We start from the raw sequence: 20,628 nt of genomic DNA, 5'->3' as shown, positions 1-20,628 counted from the left end.
CGCTTACAAAAACGAGGACAGTAAAAGAAGGCAAAGAGAAGACATTTTTGAAAAAACATAACAATTTGGAGATTGTTAAACTCCTGTATGTGCCAGGTCACTGGAATCCTCTCAGAGGAATGTGGGGGGGGAAAAAAGGAAAATGTTAAAATAGAGTTTACACATAGGACTGAGAAAACAGTAGGTCCGAACTGTCTACTCTGGGTACACAATGCTTTACTATCCAGTAGACAGGTTGAACTATCCCAGGGTAGCTCAAAGTTAAAAACTGAAAAGAGGCTCAAGACAATGTTGTAGTTTTGTAACTAATATTCTGCAACATGTACTCCCTGATGGGGGTGAGCCAAGTTTCAAACAAAGACAAACACAAAGCCCACGTAACCCGTCCTAGGAAGGTATTGTAACGCTCACCTGGCTCCCACGGAGGCGCTGGTCTAGTCTGGGTTGCTGTGACCTCTTCTAAGGTGATGCGTAGGGTTTCGGAAGACGGTCTGGACCGGGCTCCCAAATCTGGCTTGTCTGGCTCGCAGAAGTATCCTTCTGTAGGCGAAAATAGGGGATTAACTGTCTACGGGGTAATGCAATCGGCCTCCCACTTTCCCCTCTCACCCTCCTCGAAACCCTTCTGTGATTCCCCGTAGCGTCTCACCTTAGAGTCTGGAAGGACGAGCTCTCCATCCTGCTTCTGATGCAGGGGCGCGTTGGTATCCAGTTACTTCACTGGATTTTCGGATTGGTGAGAACCAAACTTGCTTGGCTTCCAGGTAAGTTTTTTGATAAGAGGTTCCCCTTGTGTCCATGCATTAATGTACTAATGCTAGTGTCTTTTTCCCCATAGGGGCTGGGGTACGGAATGCCGGGGAACAGGCACCGACCCGAGATGAGAGGTGAAATCCTTGTAGAAATCAGGTAAGTCTTTAATGAGCTTTTTTTGGTAATGTCTTTTTATTCGTTCATTAACGCTGATATCCTTTTTCCCCATAGGGGCCGGGGTCCGGAAATGCCAGGATGCGGCGCGGACCCGAAATGAAGAGGGAATGAATCAACAGGTAAGTCTTAACATGGAGGTTTAGCTTTCCTTATTCCCTTCTCTCTCACCTTTTGTTCTTGCCTTTTTTTCCCTAGGTGCTGGGGCGTGACTGCGAATCCGGATGGTCGCTGCTGAACATGGAGGCGCCCTGTAAAGGTGAGTGGAAAGCGGCGCTGCAGCGATCGTCGCAATGAGCTTTTAAATAAGTCTTCCTTTTCAGGATTGTCGGCGAGATATCTCCGGGATGCGGATTTAGCAGGTAAGGACTTTTCCTTATTCTGTTCTCTTCTTCTCTTCCTTTGCAGGTGATCCAGGATGCTGGCAGGCGTGGCAGAAGTTAGGATGCAGGAGCAGACACGGTGAGCGTCCAGCTGCTAGATGCAGAACAACGCGAAGCACGTGTGGCTGTTCGGGTGGGATTTAAATAGCCTTGGAAGAAGTTCCAGGTATGTATTCTTCCTCCAATCAGGTATGTATCCTTCCCCGACCACGCCCGGATGGTAAATTAGTCCCACAGGTAAAGTAGTTCCCTTCAGGCCTCAAGGAGGCCGGGATCCTGCAGCATGGTCTGCATCAGGTAAGTGCACCCAAGCACTCCCATAATGAGCCTGGCGCCTATGGCGCCAGGACTGATGTCTTTTATGAGCCTGGCGCCATAGGCGCCAGGATACTGTCCAAAAGGCCCCTACATGGGGTTGCTGGGTCTTTCCTTGGGGACTGGATGTCCGCTTTCGGGGACGCAGGGCTTGAACCGGCTCCCCGGGAGCGGGCATCATGACATGTATTGGGTAGTAGGGCGGGACGTGGGACCATAGAAAAAAACATATAATAGGTCGTTCATGGTATAGGTAGAGTGAATTTATGGTCTCCACCATGTAACAACCACTGTCTACCGGTTTCAATGGTGTATATTTCGGTGGAGCCACTTTTGTCAGGACAGTCTTCTAAAAACAAGAATACTTGGTGATTTTCAATAATCAGTCACCATTTTCTGCCACAGGGTTCATACACTTTACCCTGCTTCTTAGCGCCAATGCAGGGAAGTTCAGGAGGAGAACCTATGGACAGACGAGAAAATAATCCATGGTCACTCCCCAGACACTGCCACAGGCTCAAGTGCTTGGAGACACCAGACAGAGTATCTAAAGAGAGGCCCATAAGTCAGGAGAAGCCTTAATAACAAAGGGCGGAATGCCATCAGGGCCAGGGGCTCTAGACGGTTCAGTTTATGAATCGCCCATACAATGTCCTCATGGTCCCATGTACAGTGACCTTTGACAGGAGGTCCCAATTCCATATTAGTCTCTGATGTAAATTTCGGTGGAAGAGCAAATTTATTAGAATAGAATGTAGTCCAAGCTGCCGCTTGAATGGGACAGTCTTGGCTGTCCTTAGAGGGGACTAAAGTTCTATTAACTATTGACCAGAATTTGCCATCCATGCCCTTACAGAGACTCCATCATGAAGTGGTGGGCATGCAAATATTGATCCATCTTCAGTGATTTCACAAAGGTTTTATGTTTCATGATTAGCTTTTTCTTTAAAACCATGAACTCAACAGGCAATAGGGACTGTTTTTTAAGGGCTGCCAAATCCCTTCCTTTGTTGATTTTGAAGATATAGATTCTATTAGAGTATTAGTTACAAAACGACAACATTGTCTTAAGCCTCTTTTCAGTTCTTCACTTTGAGCTACCCTGGGATAGTTCGACCTGTCTACGGGATAGTAAAGCATTGTGTACCCATAGTAGACAGTTTGGACCTACTGTTTTCTCAGTCCTAGGTGTAAACTTTATTTTAACATTTTCCTTTTTTGCCCACATTCCTCCGAGAGGATTCCAGTGAAGTGGGACATACAGGAGTTTAACAATCTCCAAATTGTTACGTTTTTTCAAAAATGGCTTCTTTTTGCCTTCTTTTACTGTCTTCGTTTTCGTAAACGTTACACCAGGAAAGTTTCTCCCATGCTTTGGATCCAGCAGGGACAGGAAGTTGTTCTCCACCTATCCTTCTGTCTTTCTTACCGACCCTGTATCTCCTTGGTCACTGTACTTACGCTACTCACTGCGTTTGAGGGATTTCCTCACTGCCCTTTTTAAAACCACTTACAGTTGTGTTTTGCCCTCCCTCTTTTTGTTAAAACATTATCCTGTTAGGCCTTCACCATGTACATTGTACTTCCAGTGCCCCCTGGGTTCTAACTTCCATTACAAAAGGCCATCACACCTTGTCGAAGGCCTTCTCTGCGTCTAATGTCTTGCCAAATCCAATGTGGTGCATAACAGTGCGCCTCCGGATTGTCTCCCTTTCACAAATCCAGTGTGGTCCTTATGGATCAGATCCGGCAGGACTGGTTCGATCCTTAAAGCCAAAACCTTGGCAAAGATTTTCGCTTCAGAATTAATCAAAGCTATTGGTCGGTAGTTTTTCTCTAACTTGGCCTACCTTCCCGGCTTCTGCATGACGTGAATCATGGCTTCATAAAGCGACCCTTGGGGGTGTTCCCTGTAAATAGAACGTTGGTACCGCTCTATCGGTTTAGGTGCAAGTAGCCCCACAAATGTATGTAAAAAGTCCATTGGCAGTCTGTCTGGACCCGGGGCCTTCCCCTTTTTCAGCTTGGCAATGGCCAATTCTACCTCCTCTCTTGTGAAATCCCGTACTAGAGTAGCCAGGACCTCATCGGGTACCCTGTCCTTATTTGAGGCGGAAGCCTTGTTCAAATACCGGGCAGTTTAGCTCTGATTAGGTGAGGATTTGAGCATGTACAGAATCTGATAAAAGGCTGCAAACTCCTTAGATCCTCGTCTGCCATAATTATCCCATTAGCACCTTCTAACGCAGTCACACGGTTGTTCTGCTGCCTAGCTTTCAGGTAATTCGCTAAGAGCTTCCCCGCCCTATTCGTCACGCCAAAGAATTTAGAGTTACGCTTAAGCAGCGGTACTGCCGCTTTATCTGAGCACTGCTTGCTGTATTAAAGTTTATCCCGCATCAGGGCCATCCCTGCTCGGTGCATTCAGGTACTCTGCCTCTCCGCTCTTTATAGCCCAGAGCCTCTTGCAAGCCTCTGCCCTTGCGATTTATTTTTTTCCGCCTTGCCACAAACCCAATTATATGGCCCTGAAGCGTTGCTTTATATGCATTCCAAGCCCTGCCCACCGAGACCCCCTCAAATTGCGCTCAAATAAATCCTTCGACCGAGTGGATAAAGTTTGGATTTGCCAAAAGGTCCAGATTAAGCCTCCATCTATTGCTCTTCTACCATTTTCCCACCCACTCACATTCCACAGACACTGGTGTGTGATCTGAAGTAAGAATTGCCGATATGCCCGCCCCTTATACCTGCACTGTCAAGCCCTTATACACGAAAACATAGTCAATTCTAGAATGTGAGTCATGGGGAGGGGAGAACAATGTAAACTTGCGTGCATCCTGATTCCACAATCCGCAAACATCTACTATGTCATTTTCCTGCACCAGTCTCTCAAATTCCCTGTGCATCTTGGTTGGCCTTAACAGAGCATGGATACTCCCTGTCAAGCACTGGCTCTAATGGCAGATTACAACCCCCCCACCCACCACCAATAACAATGACTCCCCTTTTAACCTTTGCAATTCTCAATTTCAGGGAATCCCAAAACACACTATCATGCTAGTTCGGGCCGTATATGTTCACTATGGTTAGCAGGCCATCGTCCAGCTGCCCTCTAGCAATACGCCATCTCCCCCTTTCCTCCATGAGCTCCTCCTCCACCTGGAAAAGTTCTTATGCACTAACACCACAACCCCACCGCCTCTGATGTAATAACCTGCCCTACCCACTGCTTCCTCATATTGCACCCCACACTTGAGTTTCTTGTATTAGGGCTATGTAAGCACCCAGCCTTCTCAGATGAGACAGCACCATTTTGCGTTTTAATAGGCGACAGACTGTTCACATTCTAGGAAACAATTTTCACCATAACACCCTTTTCCCCCTAAGTATTAAAACCCATGTCCAATTAACCCTGCCCATCCATGAGAGGCTATGCTACTCGTCTGTGATGTGGCTCTCGCCCAAACCCTCCTCTCCATCATGCCCCCCCACCCCCATCATTTATTTATGTATTCATTGGTCATTTGTTAGGCGCTTATACAATTTGTAAAAACAGTTTCAAAATGCCCACAGGGGATGGTAGACAATGAATTACAAGAAAAATAAAGAATTGAATTAATAGTACAAACAAATGACGATAACGGGCAGGGGAGACAAACCTACTATGCCTTATGAGTTTCAGAATGTGCAAGTGCAGCGGGGAGGGGGTAAGGGATAAGTGCTGTGGTGCTAATATAGAAGGGCTTGGGGTGAAGTGCTTAAAAAGAGGTGAACGTAAGTCCTACCTTCCATGGGAGCCTAAGTGAGTGCAGAAAAAAGGACAGTGGCTGAGATGTGGGGTGTCAGGGCTCTGAGGATACATAAGGACCCTGCACATCACTCACGCTAATGTATGATTAGCAGGGAAGAGAGGAGGAGTAGGACGAGGTAAAGAGAAAGGTCTTGAGGCTTTTTCTGAACGTAAGGAGTTCCTGCTCCATTCGCAGAGCGAGAGGAAGGCAATTCCACAGAAGGGAGCCCATAGAGGAAAGTGATCGACCACCGGCTCTGTTTATTAAACAGCTTCACACGCAGGGAGTTGGTGCCAGAGTAACGCAGAGGTCTGGAAAGGGAGCATTTGGTCAGGAAGTGCTGAAGATAGTGTTTCCGGCCATTCTCCTCCCCTAACAACTCCGACACCCATCCCACTCCGAGCGTAGCCACTGAATGGCTGCACAGAAAAGAGAATAAAATAAGCAACACAAACAAGGTTTAAGAAGAATCTGGGTCACTTAGCCCACCCCTCCACTGATACAACCACCCTCTTCCACAAAGGCCCCCACCCTAGGAGGCCCTGGGAGGACACTGAGCCCACAAAGTAAATCATTCATAACCAATCCACCATCAGATCGCGGGTACAGGATTAAAGAGGGGGTGGAGCTAGGCACCCTCTGCACCCCATCCCCCCCCCATTGTACTTGTAACCCCTGCATCCCTGACTTATCAGATCTTGGGTAGCCTCGGAAGGCAGCATCTTGTCTTTCAGCAGACAGCGGGAATTGTCCCGTTTTTCCCTCCCCCAAGATAAAATCAATAGACCCAAATTTGGGTCTGTGGGGCACATCCTTTGGGTTCTTGAAACAGGGGAGGCGTGATGTTGGGGACATAAGTGACCTCTATGTCTGAACCTTCGTGCTACCCTTGCAAGACTGTGAGATATTTTCCAAGTCCACTGGATCATCGTAAAATGTGGGGAGTCCAGCCACATTAGAGACCTGCATCTCTGCGCTCAGGTCGAAATTCTAGTAACCGCCTGCGCTTCAACATCATGTGCCTGGAGAAGTCCTGCACAACGGAGAACACTTGATTCTACAGATGCAATTCCCCCCATGCCTGCTTCACTTTATCCATGATCTGCAACACATGAGTGGTGGAGTAAGTACGCAATGATGGGACTTGGAGCTGTTCCACGCTTGGGGTCTTGCGGATTCACTTTGGGCTCTTTGGATATCCAATGCTGGTGAGAAGGTAATGCGGAGAAATGAGGGGAGCCACTGTTCCATCCACTGTAACGTGTCCTGCCCTTCCATGCCTTAACGAACACCAAAAATGTGTTGTTTCTGCAGTTTGTCCTCTAATTCGTTGACATTAGCCTCGATCTCATAGACCATCCCTTGCAGATGTTCTAGCTCCTCCATGCGATCTTCCAGCCATGAAATCTTGTTTTCCGTCTCGTGTTATCAACCCAAAAAGTGCCCCATCTCCAACTGCATTAATTTCATTTTGCCTTGCATCTCTAGCGTATGCTTGTCCACCGCCCCCATTGTTAATTTGATATTGGCCAGCTCCCCCATTATCAACGCTACATCTCCCACCTGCGCATCCAAGGCCTGAGCATGAGGCCCTTTAGTTGGAGCCCCCTCCATGGGCGGGGTCCCCCATTCCCCATCAGAATGTTTTTTTAGATTACATGGTGGCGCAGCCCCACCGTCGGGGGCGGGGAGGAGGGGCAGAAGAGACCCAGAGTAGTGGAATGCAGAGAACACTGTCAAGTGTTTATATGGCAGATTGCCCTGCACGTGATGCGCCTCGGCAGTGTCCCCTACCACACCCTCTGCACTTCCTTTGCTGCACTTAATCAGGCACTAGATATTCAGTGGCCTCAATAGAATCCTATAGGATTACTGGTTGCCATGGCACTTGCAAACGTGTTTTCCAATTGTGTCTTTGCACCCCTGTGCACAGTAATACCATGTAACACACTCCCTTACAAGATCGCTGCCAGGATTCTCCACTGAGGTCCCTTTGGCGCTGGCAACACTGAAGAGGGCCTCGCCTCCAGTGCTGCTTCAGCACCCATGGCAACGGCAGCAAGACCTGTTGACAGGAGGCACAGGAACAATGCCGGTTCCCTTCGCTTAGCTAGGTGAGCCCAGAAGCGGCCATCTCAGGTCAGCGCGATGCTCTTCACTGCACTGTTGCTCCAGCGCACAGTGAGAGCCCTCCTGCGGGTCCCTCCGACGCGCCCCGCTTCATACGCAGTGTCTGCTGTCTGTATTTCTCTAGAGTTGGACTTCCTGGGCATCCCGACCTACCAAACTTTGCCAGTGTGCCCCCAACGACCTCCGCACGTCGGGTTAAGAGGAATACATCCTTGTCTCGTGCAAGTGCTGCCGGATATTGCAATTGTGCCAGTGTGGGGGGGGGGGGTCAAGAGGCTCAAACGCTTGCAGCCATTTTCTGGGCTGCTAAGCCACACGTCCCAGAATGGATGTGTTGAATGGTTTGTTAAAGTAACTTTTTTCTATAATACCAAACCATACTTATTTTGATACTGTAGAAAAACAACCTTGGTCTATGAAATACATTTTGGTGACTGTATGAAATACATTTGGAGTTTTGTGAATGTGAGTGTTAGGGTTGCTTTTTAATTACCCAGAAGTATGGAGAAAAGGTGACGGGACTTGGTAGCAGGTTAGTTATTGACTGTGAATGTTACTCTACTCCTTAGCCCAATTACGGAGTCCTGCAGTGAACACTCTTACAGTCTGTCTACCAGCGTATATTTGGCGTGAGAAGGAGCCTTCATAACGTGGGACCGCAACCCAGAGCATTCGCTGTGCCAGAGTTATGCAGTCCTTCAGTGAACGCTGTTTGTCTACCAGTATGTCTTTGGCGTGTAGGCATGAGGAGGCGCTGTCACAACGTGGGACCGCAACGTGGAGTGTTTGCGGTGCCAGAGTTGTGCAGTCCGGCTGGAGTGGGAGGGGCAGAGGTCCCAGCAGTGTGCTGCAGGATCAATGGATACTAGTCGGAGAGTGATGATCGACTTGGCACCTTCTTTGGTGGCGGATAACAGTGCCTCGCCTATCGCCTCATCAAACTCCAGCGTGCTCGTAGTGGAGAAGAACAGCTCAAGTTTGTCCGGGGAAGTACTGACGACCCCAGGTAACGCTTGTGAATTCATTGCTTAATCACTGTCCTAGTCACCCCCACCACCTCCATTGACTGTTGAAGTGGAAATTAATGCTAGCACAGCCATGTACATTGAGAGTATGAACGGATCATCTAACTTCATCCCACACCCCGTAGGGAACACAGGGATGTGAGGGGAGCTTCACGTGGAAAAGCCTTGTCGGGCGGGGGGGAGGGAGGAGGGAGTTGCGTGACAGGAATTCCGTGGTTACAGTCCATATCATCAACAGTCAGTGGAGTTGATGAGCATATTGACTGCCACCGGGCAAAATATGGGGGGGGGCTGTGAAAGTACTCTGGCCCCCAAATTTCAATTGAACACTGAAAAATCACATGAGTCCTCAAGCACTCGGTGGGACCGGATTGCTTTTGTTGCACAACAGCGCACTCTCCCCACACCAGCTCCCTTAAATGATGGCACGCGAGAGATACAGAAGGGCACCCAGCAACAAAGAAATGACACTCCATTACACCGCGGGCCGACGAATTGTGGCAAAACTTCTTTTATGAGACAGTCTTCTATGAACCGCAAGTGAAAACTGACAAGCTTAACCCCATGAACCACCAGGTGGAAGGCGCTTTTTCTATCAAGCGCAAGGAGCTGATGATGAACCGGCTCACCAAGTTTATACCAACTCTCTTGGTGACAATGATAGTGTATTGAATGGTGAAGTACCAAATCAGTTGTTACTTGCAACATCTTAGGTGATGGAGTCGGGGGCAGCTCATGACAGGGGGAGTTTTATCTAGCGGGCCAGCCATTTTGCCTGCAGTGTGCTGGAATGACTGAATTTACAACAGCCCGCTTTGGTCCAACTCCACATCATGTGGGTTCGGGAATGAGGACTACCTCTGCAGTTCTGAGCAGTAACGCATGGAAATGTCCAGCAATCCAAGCAGGTTCCTTGTCTCGAGTGAGCAGGCATCCGCACGATGACCAGATTGTGACCGAGTATGAAACACAGATGGAAGTAAAAGGTACCCAAACAGAAGACAACAGTGCGGACATGACTCGGGGTGGACCCAAACAACTTGATATTGTTCTGGTCGCAACCTTGACTTCCATCCTCGTGCTTTTCATGAAACTATATGAGCAAATGGGTGAACAATTGAAAGATCAAACCGCTATGCTTGCTCTGCTCCATTCTAGAATAGTCTATTTCGAGGGCTTTGTAACTGGTATTCCGCAGGATCTTGAAAGCAGCACAGAGAAAGTTTTGATACTGCTTCATACGATCCTAGACCCTATAATGAAAGAGAAGCAAGCAAGAAGATTATCTAGAGCATTTGAGGCGTCCGAATTGCCGACAGTTGCTTCACCGTTCCTGAAATCATTGGCATTCAAAGCAACACAAACTGATAGCTCAGGGCAGGTCGACACTGTAGCTGATGCCTCGGGGATCCCGTCACCGTACCCGAATGATGGGCTAAAGCAACCAGCCCTTCCAAATCTTGCTCAGGATATGGATGGTTATCAAAATAACATAGCTCTCGAGAAGAATGTACCTCCCCTTCAACAAGAGGAGTCGCAGAATCCATCTAAAAAAAGGCATGCACCGCCAGCCCAAAAGGAAATTGCAGAGGCGGAAATAGCTCCAATCGAACAAGCTGAAGTAACAGAGGCCCTAACGAATGACCCAAGGAAAATGTGACATTTTTTTTTACCAATGGCAGCATGAAGTCAAAAGGAAATATACCTGCACGAACAAAAGGAGACAAAGACAGGGAGAGTGAACAGCCTGTTGCAAAAAGAGGCCTCAGTACCAGGCATAACCAGGTGAAAAAACCTAAAAACCAACCTGCACCTACAAGACAAAGATCAAATGGAGGAAAGACTTGCAAAAATAATCTCACTCCCGAAGGTAACAGTAGGTATGAATACATCTTTGACGAACAGGACAGCGAACAATGCAACTGAACTGCTGGTGCCTCAACCCTTCGGTGTAATGAAAGTCAAACCTGCTCATGGAGATGGCGCATGAAATTATAAGAGGCTGATTTGATGTATTTATTCACCTAGACAATATCGGAGCCGGACGATTGCAATGCTCTGATCCTGATGATTTTACTTACGATCCCCCAACATCAGACAGTGATACAGAGACTCTAGGGGCACATGGGTCCTCCTGGTCTACCACTACGGCCATGGTCCCTAAACCAAATGACGAATGACGACTAACAGAAGATCCCTGCTGTGACCTGTTCAAATGGTAGCAGGCGCGAAGTTCACAGCAAGCATCGACAAACGACCCTAATTCCGGATCCTCTGGAGATCCGGAGAGAACATATAGACATGGACACCCGGGGCTCTTGTGCTGGTAGAGGCAACCAGCAGCCAAGTCTGTGAATTAGGATAATGCCTGATCTGTGAAAAATGTCAACTGAAAGAAACATCGAACTTCAAAGCCGAGGTCAGTTGGCGAGTCAATTTGACCAGACGATGTGACTCGGTCCTGCTAAACACGATGACTACCTAATATCACTTCTCAGAATAGTCGAATTAAAATCACCAATACGTAATGTGCAAAAAATTGATGCCTCAGTAACAACACCAGCAAGTCACTCCAAGTCAGCAACAAAACAAAGTGGAAAAACAAGTTTAAAGATATTACGGAGAGACTGATTCCATCTAATGATGGATTGGACCGGGTGATCCTACACCTTTCAAGTCACCTTATCAAACATCTACTAATGGAGGAAGCCAGGCATTTGAGACCTATGGTCTTCAATCTAAGGGCGCTGAGGGGCACGAGCTTAAAAACCATAGAATTAGCATAGTGAAGAGTGGACGCATTACCTAATATAAAAAAGGAGCCAAACAACCGAAGATGGCAATTAAATACAACAGGCTCCCGGGAGAAAGCGAGGAGGATGTATGACCTTAAAAAACTCCACACTGGTTGCCCCGAGGCGACAGACAAAAGTGGTGGAAGTTTCATAAAAAAATTGGAAATGGCTAGCAGGGCTACTAGCTCTGAAAAAGAATTAACAAGACCAGGATGTGACCCCTCGTAGATTAATAAGCTGGAATACTAGGGGGTTATCCCACCCGTTTCTCAAGGAAGATTTATTAATAAAGGCATACCACATTATCTGCCTGCAAGAAACATGGTTGAGAGAGCTACCCTCACTATAGGGATGCACCATACATTTAAATCCAGCCTTAAAAGGCACTAGGGGGAAGACCTATGTCAGGCCTCCTAATTACTTTAAGGAACACCTTACCTGTACAAATACTGGAGACAAGTAAAATCCATCTGAACTTAGAGGTTTTGATGGGCAAGATTCCTCTAGGAGCAGGAAACGAAACAAACATATTAGCTATTATGAACGCATACTGGAAGCCAGCAAACAAGAAGCTAAACGACCTACCAGAACAGGTGGTCAACTGGTGGACATTACCAGGGAAAAATGGGGAAACCCCCACTTCCTTCTATGCAGTGATTTAAACGCCCACTGTTGGTCTGCAGATGGTTATGAGACTGAAGATCTATAAAGAACAACCGCTGCAAGGAAACGGGGTAACCAGTGGAGAAAGGCCACTTCCTCAATAAATATCTACATCTTAACTGAAAGCACCAGTGGTAAGAGGTCCTACACCAACACATGGCGAGGGAAGAAGAGGGGCCAAATAATTGACTATATCTGCGGATCTGAAAATGTAATGAAGGCAGTCCAGAGTTTGGTCATCGAAGTAAAGCCTCAAAGCGACCACAATCTCTTGGAGAAGACTGGAATATAGCTACCCCCTGGACCCCGAGGTAACTGCAGCTAGAAATCGGCTAAGGATCCGCCCTGAACAACTAGCAACCCTTACGGGTAAACTAAACAAAATATGGTCCACGAAGATCAACAGAACCTGTCAAATACTGGACTACACAACCTTGTTTAAATCATTCAAAAGTAAGAAAAGGACTGGGAAAAACAGGATTTAAACATCGGCAGACTTTCAATATGGTCATGTGGGAGAAAAAGAAAGCTATTGCTCATCAGATACGTACATTAAAAAAAGAAGGCTCAGCTTTGTTGCTCACCAAAATAGCTAAAACGAGGCAACATTATAGGAATTGGCGAAAACATCGGGAAAAGGATATCTTGAAACAAGACGCTGAAACTGTTACATCATATAAGAACCAAAAAACAGAGATCTGGTCCATCATTAACACTCTGATACTCCACAAGAGGCGCTTGTTTCTAACCTGATTTCTGCTGCAACCTGGACTGCCCACTTCTCCAGCTTTTTTAATTCGAATATATCTGAATATATACCTCCCCAAGGGGCCAAGAACACATGGGACCAACTAGGCATAAACACCAAGTCAGCATTGGAAGCAATTGAGAAATTAAACAACTTGAAAGCACCCGGCTACGATGGGCTTACCAACGCCATGCTGAAGCAGAACCATGTACAATGGTCCAAGTTTCTTAATGTCTCTTCAGATACACCATGGAAGAAAAGTCTTGGAAAAAAGCGGTAACTATACCAATCTTCAAAAAAGGCGACCGGCCCATAGCGTTGCTTGAAGTAGTGGGTAAGGTATTTGCTTCTTTGGTCTCGAAGACCCTGGGGAAATGGAGCATTGGAACCAACCTCAGGGTCCATGGCAGGCCGGGTTTACCAAGGGAGTCGGAACATCTTTGAATATCTTCATAATCAATATTCACAAAGCCCAGGTGGAAAGAAGTAAAGGCAAGAACATCTACATAGCCTTCGACTTGACGGCAGCCTTTGATAAAGTTGACCGCCCAAGATTATGGTCGAAACCGTGTTGATGGGATTGTCCGTCAAATACACTCGAAGTCATTTAGGCTTTCCACTCAGGAACCTCTGAGAATCAGATTGGACGGATCAGGTACGTTAAGCAAGAAGATTCTAACTAATAAAGGGTTGAAACAGGGACGATCTTTTCTACCTGTATCTCTGATGTTGACGATACTTTCCTTAACACTAGGTGCTTTCTACCAAAGATTGGCGGCGTGGAGATACGTTTGCTGTATGCCGATGATGTGGTCTTGTTAAACCAGACACCAGTAGGCCTGCATCGCCAATTGGAGGCCGTCCAAAACTACGTGGAGCTAAATGGCCTCACAATAAATCCTAATAACTCAAGGATCATGGCGTTCAGAGCATGCTCAGGAGGTCGACGCAAGATAGGTATACACCTGACAGAAGGCAATGCAATCCCCCAGGCTATGTCATTTATATACCTGGGTGTATGCCTGAACACGAGTAGATGTGACCTGCCAAGGCTGGATATTTGGAAAGTAAAAGCACGAAATCTAAAGATTTTGTGGCTTCTCTTTACAGCCGCTCATTTCCTTTTATCGTATGAAAGCACCCCGATTTTAACATACAGCGCTGAAAGTGTATTTTCATTTCACGCGAAAAATGGGTCCGTCATCGAGGGGACATTTTGGAAGAGAGTTTTACGGGTTCCGAAAAGCACTCCTATTCAGGCGCACCAAATGGAGCAAGGTATAACCTCAACAATCTTCCGTGGTGGCTTGAAAATCCCTAGCCCTATACGGGAAATGTTTGGAAGCGCCTGAGTGAGGTGTTTTTTTGCCAATAGGGAAGTTTTAACCTATAACAGCGATGCCACTCTATCAGAGTGGGGTAAGATCTGTCAAGCGATTATAGCTGACCTAGGGGAATCCGTTCAGACACTACAATCCTGATAAAATTAAAAGGAAATGATAAACAAAAGACTGGATTGTCACACAAGGAGAGGCATGACACTTTATGGGAAACCATTTAACGAAGCAAGGAAGTTGAACACCTTGCCAAAGTATCTTCAATAATTTCCAAATTGGTTCTTTAGGTACCAATTCTTGAGAGTTAGATTAAATCTACTCCCAACTGCTGGAATATCGAGCCGAAGGAGAAATGGCTTGACGAACGCCAGGTGAAGACACTGAGAAAGACTTCAACAGAGACATTAAAACATTTGGTGATGTCTTGCCCTGCATTGGAGGAGTAAAGGAAAAGTCTCTTGAATGAATTCACGAAAAAATGTGGTGGGAGATCGAAAGAAGACTGGTGGCAGGAACTGTTAAGGGGCAACCAAATCCCAGTGGCTTTGGTGAAATTAGTTTTAGAAATGTTTAAAAGAATTTGAGAAAAAGACCAATGAAGTTGTCATTAAGAATTGTATATGTTTTGTCAAATGGCAAAAGGTTTGCTATATTTTAGATCCAAATAAAGCCTAAATAAAAAAAAAAGAAATATTCCTTAGTCTTGTTTGGTCTTTGTCTCTTCCACTGTCCCCCTAATAAGGTGCCAACTACTGCACGCTGATAAAAGGACTGATGGTGCACGCTGAGAACATGCATGAGGGCGGTCTCTTGCTGGGCATGCTCCCTAATCTGTGTGCTCCTGCACGTCATGCTAGACTCCCATTCTGGGGAGAAAAGGGTGTATGGACAAGAATACATCAATTCACTGCATTGAATAACTGTTAACTTGCAACTACTAGAGAATATTTTAAACATGGGACCCAGGAACGCTTTCCTATGTGATCTCCTTGGATTCCTCTCTATGAAATCACTTCCCCTACAATCTAAAACAATCTGTTAATTATCTTCAGGATATCTGAATGCTTCAATATGGTCTGTCTCTGCCTTCCATGATTTTCCCTTCACTTATTATTTAATTCTATTTTTCTGCTCTCTGGTCTTTCACTTGAACACTCATCTTTGTAGTGTGCGTCAGTGGCATCAGTCTGCGAGAGGACTGTCTTCACAGGGGGCTTGCCTCCAATCTAATCTGTTCCAGAATGCTGAAAAGTGGGAGGGCGTGGCCTGAGTAAACATGAACTGTCCTTTTAACAGTCACTCAATGAAAAGGCTATTGAATTGGGTGGTGGGGGACGTGGGACCTATGAAGGTTGGTCTGCATGCCAGCTTTGGAACTGCCTGCCCTGCACTTTTCACAGCACAAATCTTGTCTAGGCCACCAGGAGTCTAGTTAATGTGAGTTAACATGTTAATGAACTCCCAGCTCAATGCTTTTCCATCAAGTCAAGGTTAGTGCCCTAACACCCACACACTCATTGACTATTTGACTATAGCCACTAGAAGAATGAGGAAACTGGAACCCTATGGGATATGGCGAGAAGACTAGATAACAATATTGGCTAGTTGGCCACAGGAGGAGAAAGATTTGGTAGGCTGGCTGGCTCACTGAAGTTCCTGGACAGTGCATTAGCTTCATTGTTGTCATAAAGTAGGCTGCATTCTGTAGTAGTTGGGCTGCGTCCTTTGGGCTGCGCCATGAAAGGTCCATTGGTCAATGTTTCAAGGAATTTAATAATTTTTCATTGACACGCTGGAAATAAAATGGTGCTGTAGCTGTAATGATTAGTGAAAGATGCTCTCTTCAGTTTGTATTGAAGGACTGTTCATTTGCCTTTTCTAGATTGCTTGTTTAAACTATGTCCCATGAACCGGTACTCTGCACAGAAACAATTTTGGAAAGCAGCAAAGCCTGGGGCCAACACTACCACAGATGCAGTTCTGCTTAACAAACTTCATGTAAGTACCTATTGTGCTACTTGTGTACCAGTGAACTACAGGAATTGTTACCTTTATAAAATGTCGTTCTTTTTAAGTCTACCATGCAAGAAGTAGTGAATAAGACTACAAGCGTTATGAACATGTCACTTAACCATGCAATGTGCTGACTTCGGTTTAATCCATGGATGTCAGTGATTTTTCTTAAACATTTTCACTTATCCCCTGAGAAGGTCTGCAGAGAAACATTTCACATCTGGAGGTAGTTGGCCTTTCCATGTTGCTTCTAATTAAGTGATAGTTAGGGTTCAATGCTATGTGTTTCTTATCAATTTTAAGTGAAAATTTTCTTAGATTACTTTGGAAAGTTACACTGTGACACTGCTTAATCTGCAGTATCCTTATTGATGGCCTTAAGGTTTGTGAGCATTGTTCTTGCCACGTGGAATGAACCATCTGTTGCCCACCTGCCTTTTTCTGATACCCTTGTTGTATGGACCCCTCTTTTTGGCTGGTGCCTCCCTTTTCTGCTTACAACCAGACCACTGTGACATTCCCCTTGTTTTCCTGCTCTTTCCCTTTTCCTCTGCTCCGGACTACCTACCCCCACCATCCACCTCCCATCCCCCACTACTATCATTCTTCTGTCTGCCATTTTGCATTCACATTTTGTTAGTGGTGCAAGCATCCCTCCAACCAGTTTGTGAACCCCTCGTTTTGTTTTGATCTCCTTTGCAGGTGACTCCCCCCTTGCTTTCTTTTTTTTTCTTTATCTGAGCAGTGATGAAAAAACCACAAGAAAAAAACATAACAAGTAACGATATCCCACAGAGCCCCCCCCTTTCTACCCCTCCAAACCGATCAATGCGCCTCTTGACCATTAGTCTTTACCCTATTTTCAGAATGCAGAACTTGTGTGGGCAGTATCCTTCTTTGTAGTCTTCATGTAAGAAGTCCAACACCTCCTCCCAGTCTGTTGTAAATTTGGTTTGGTTACCCTGAAGAGAATGTCATCCATTCCATCGCAGTGAATTGCCATACCTTGGTCAGCCAGTCTTGTTCAACTGGGTGGTCTTTGGCCTTCCATTTTTGCGCAACCACTAGTAGAGCTGCCAATGAGAGGATTATGTAATTAGGCCTTCGGGGTAGTCTTTGTCCTAAACCTATTAGAGTGCCCACTTATGCATAAGAGGCTCTCCCTTGGGCCCCTGGTCGGCTCTCCTAAATATTGCGTGTGAATGTTGATTTATTTGTTTCCATTACCCTACCTGTTTCGGACACCCCCACCAAATGTGCAGCCAGTCTTCCACCTCCCCCCCCCCAAAACATCCCCGCCACCACTCCTTTGTCGTGTCTGTGTACATTTGCATCAAGTGAGTGGGAGTATAATGCCAGCGAATCAGAACTCTTAGCTGCATTGCTTGGGTTAGTCTCAGGATATCCCACCATAGCTCCTCCGATTCGACCTGTTGTATAGTGTGCCCTAGGATGTCAATCCATGTGGTCACATACTTTAAGCTAGCATCTGGTTCCACGTCCAGCCCAATCCTATTTATGTTGGATATTAGATGTTTATCCCCTGGGTCGGAGGTTAGGAATTTTTCAAACGGGGTTAGGGGACGAATGGCCGCCCCCCCTCTGTAGTGGATCCATTAGCCAGTGACGTAACTGGAGATATTGCATCCTATCTGTTTGCGATAGCCCTAGGTCTAACTTGCACTGGACTATCGACTTTGTCCTGCCCTTGGAACATATACCTTATTTTCATGCATCTCCTTTCATTGCATTTCTTAAAGGCCCCTACGTCCATGCCGGGGGTTGCTAAATATCAGGCTTCATGGGGATGGATAGGTAGTAAATTGTCTGTTCTGGGCCAGGAAGTCCCAGGTGCTTTCAACCATTTTACTGATAACCGACCTATGCATGTTCTCCAGATAAGTCATCTTTATGCAGCCATACTACTTCGCCCAGTGGTGCGCTGACTACAGTCTGATCCATCTGATGGCATTTTATTCTGAATCGAGATCTAGCCAGTCTTTGATTCTGATTTGGGCAGCCCTATAATACATGCGAAGGTCTGGGAGGCCTAGTCCCCCTCTTTTGGTCAGTCTCTTAAGCAGCTTCATTGCTATCTGAGGGAGTAGGGGGTTGTGATTGCAAATGTATGGGTTTATAATTTTGGCACTGCTTTGTGCACTGCTCGGACGAATGATTCTGGCACTGTGATCGGGAGAGCTTGGAAAAAATATAAACGCCTGGGGAAGACCACCATTTTTATTGCATTAATCCTACCCATCCAGGATATTGTAAGGGGGCCCCAGAGTTGATGAGTTGACACTTAAGTTGCTCTATCTGCGGGAGGTAATTTGCCCCATATAGTCCCTGTAATGTTGGGGTTATCCTCATGCCCATGAGTTTAATGCTAGAGTGGACTCATCGGAATTGCAATGTTTGTTGGGCTTGTCTTGGCCTGTCCCCTGTCAATGTTGGGTTCAGAATTTCAACCCTGCTACTTTCCCGATTCGTTGGATCTCCCAAATCACTGCCTGGAGGGAATTCTCTGGGTTCTAGAGAGTCAAGAGCATTTCATCCGCGTAGGCCATTACCATGTGTTCTTCCTGTCCAAACTGTACACCCTTAATGTCGGAGCTAATGCGGATTGTAGACAAGAAGGGCTCAAGATAAATGGCAAACGAGTGGTTATAGATTAGGCTTGATAGTTCCCCATTCACTAGAAGTCCATGTAGTTAGCTCACACCAAGGCCATGTATTTCGGTCCTATGCCCATCTTCCCCAAGGTGTTAAAAAGAAAGGCCCACTCAACCCTGTGGAATGCCTTTTTGGCGTCCAGGGAAATGAGGACTGTGGGGTCTCCTTTCTTTTGTTTTTTCCAGAATATGGCAGACCCGTCTGATATCATGCGTTTGTCTGTAGCGTATGAACCGGGACTGGTCTGGGTGGATCAAGTGTGGTAATGGGGGTTCCAGTCTATTGGCGACGCACTACCGGTGGTAGTGAGCCATGCCCCTCTGTGGGGTAGTGATTCCTTTGATCATTTGTGCTGCTGCCTTCTGCTTGAGTTGTCTTGCCAGTCATTTGTCTGCTTTGTTAGCATGTATGTAATAACTTTGCTTAAGCGCTAAAAGGCCACATTCAGCTTTTTTCGTTTGGAGGAGATTTAATTGATTGAATTGCCCTCTGATATGTTGGTGCTCTTTCTGAAACTTCTAGACGTTTTGTGTATCATTCTATCCATGACATCCTGGAGGTCATTTTCTAATTGTTTTTCCAGGGCGTGTTGTTGCTTTCACCACCGTGCCCAGAGTGCTTTCCGCCCTCCCTTGAGGGTAGCCTTTAAGGCGTCCCATACCATTGGTTCTGATGTCCCCCCCCCCATCATTAAATTCAAAATATTCTCTGATTTTGGATTCCACCTCCCCTTGTAGTGTGGTGTCAGCGCTTCATTTGGGTATGCCCAACCCCATAGACCCCTCTGCCATCTGTGTAGGTTAATAGTGCCAATGGAGCATGATCCGAGAGAGTTATCGGGAGAGTGCCCAAGTTTTGTATTTTGTCCAATTGCATGGGAGAGGCCCAGACATAGTCAATGCAGGAAAAAGTGTGATGTACATGGGAATAAAAAGTGTACCCCTTATCTATTCCCTTAATTGTAACCCAGACATCGTATTGCACTAGATTTTCCATCCTCTGTTGCAGGGTTGATGACGGTGGAGGTTGTGGGTGTAGTGCGTTAGAGCTTCTGTCCCTTTTGGGGTCCCACACTAGGTTGAAGTCCCACATCAGTATAGTCTCCCCCTGGGCAAACCACTCTAGTTCTGCAAGCACTCCTCTGAGCACATCCTGTCCTGTGTTGGAAGCATATACCGTGGCGAGTGTGAGGGTGTGCGTGTCTGTAGATAAGATCTATGCGGCTCACCCTTTTTTCATTGCGATCAGGACCCCACACTTTACCCCTGGCATTAGCCTGCAAAACCTGCTGAAATCGTCTCAATTTTAGGTGGTGGGAATCTGTTTTTTTAATATGGGTTTCTTGAAGGACTATAATATCTGGAGTGTGGTGTGTCAGAAGCCTTTCCAACTTTTTTTTCTTCACTCGGGTATTCAGCCCTTGCACGTTCAGAGAGTAGCTTAAGCATGGGGGTGGGTGAGAAGTAGTCTGCCTATGCATTGATCGCTGTCCCTGGATCGGTTTGTCTTGAGGGCTCCTCCCCAACTTGGGCCCTTTCCCCAACCCAATGCCCTTCCCTACTTTCCCCTCAACTGTCCCTTTCCCTCCTTGTGTGTCCTCTCCCTCCCTCCCACCCCTCCTCCCCATGTCCTGGTGCGGGTTACATTACCTATATGTCTCTTGCGCATTACGTGCAGGGGATGGACCCCTTTGTTTCTCAGGGCCAACCTGTGGGGCATTCTAAAACCCCCAGTGAGATTGCAAGTATATGCTCCTTCACGCTCCCCGCCCCCTAAGATGCATAATAGACTTTTGGGCTAGAAGGCAGTCTGAGAGATTGTGACC

The 20,628-nt window shown here is 46.5% G+C and overlaps 1 protein-coding gene across 7 annotated transcripts in view; it reads left to right on the top strand.

Moving 5' to 3' along the window:
* The window catches only part of ITPR1 (inositol 1,4,5-trisphosphate receptor type 1), a 3,145,915-nt gene that overhangs the window by 404,091 nt on the left and 2,721,196 nt on the right, over positions 1 to 20,628 (top strand). For all 7 annotated transcript variants that reach the window (XM_069643506.1, XM_069643503.1, XM_069643505.1 and 4 more), the window contains exon 4: positions 16,000 to 16,115. In XM_069643506.1, the coding sequence (XP_069499607.1) occupies positions 16,000 to 16,115 (116 nt within the window). The remainder of the gene's footprint in view (positions 1 to 15,999; positions 16,116 to 20,628) is intronic.

Source organism: Ambystoma mexicanum, chromosome 2p, assembly GCF_040938575.1.
Source record: "Ambystoma mexicanum isolate Mex_15411 chromosome 2p, UKY_AmexF1_1, whole genome shotgun sequence".
Lineage (NCBI taxonomy): Eukaryota > Metazoa > Chordata > Amphibia > Caudata > Ambystomatidae > Ambystoma > Ambystoma mexicanum.
The sequence above is the reverse complement of the archived record's forward strand: the minus strand, read 5'-3'. Positions and strand labels throughout refer to the sequence as shown.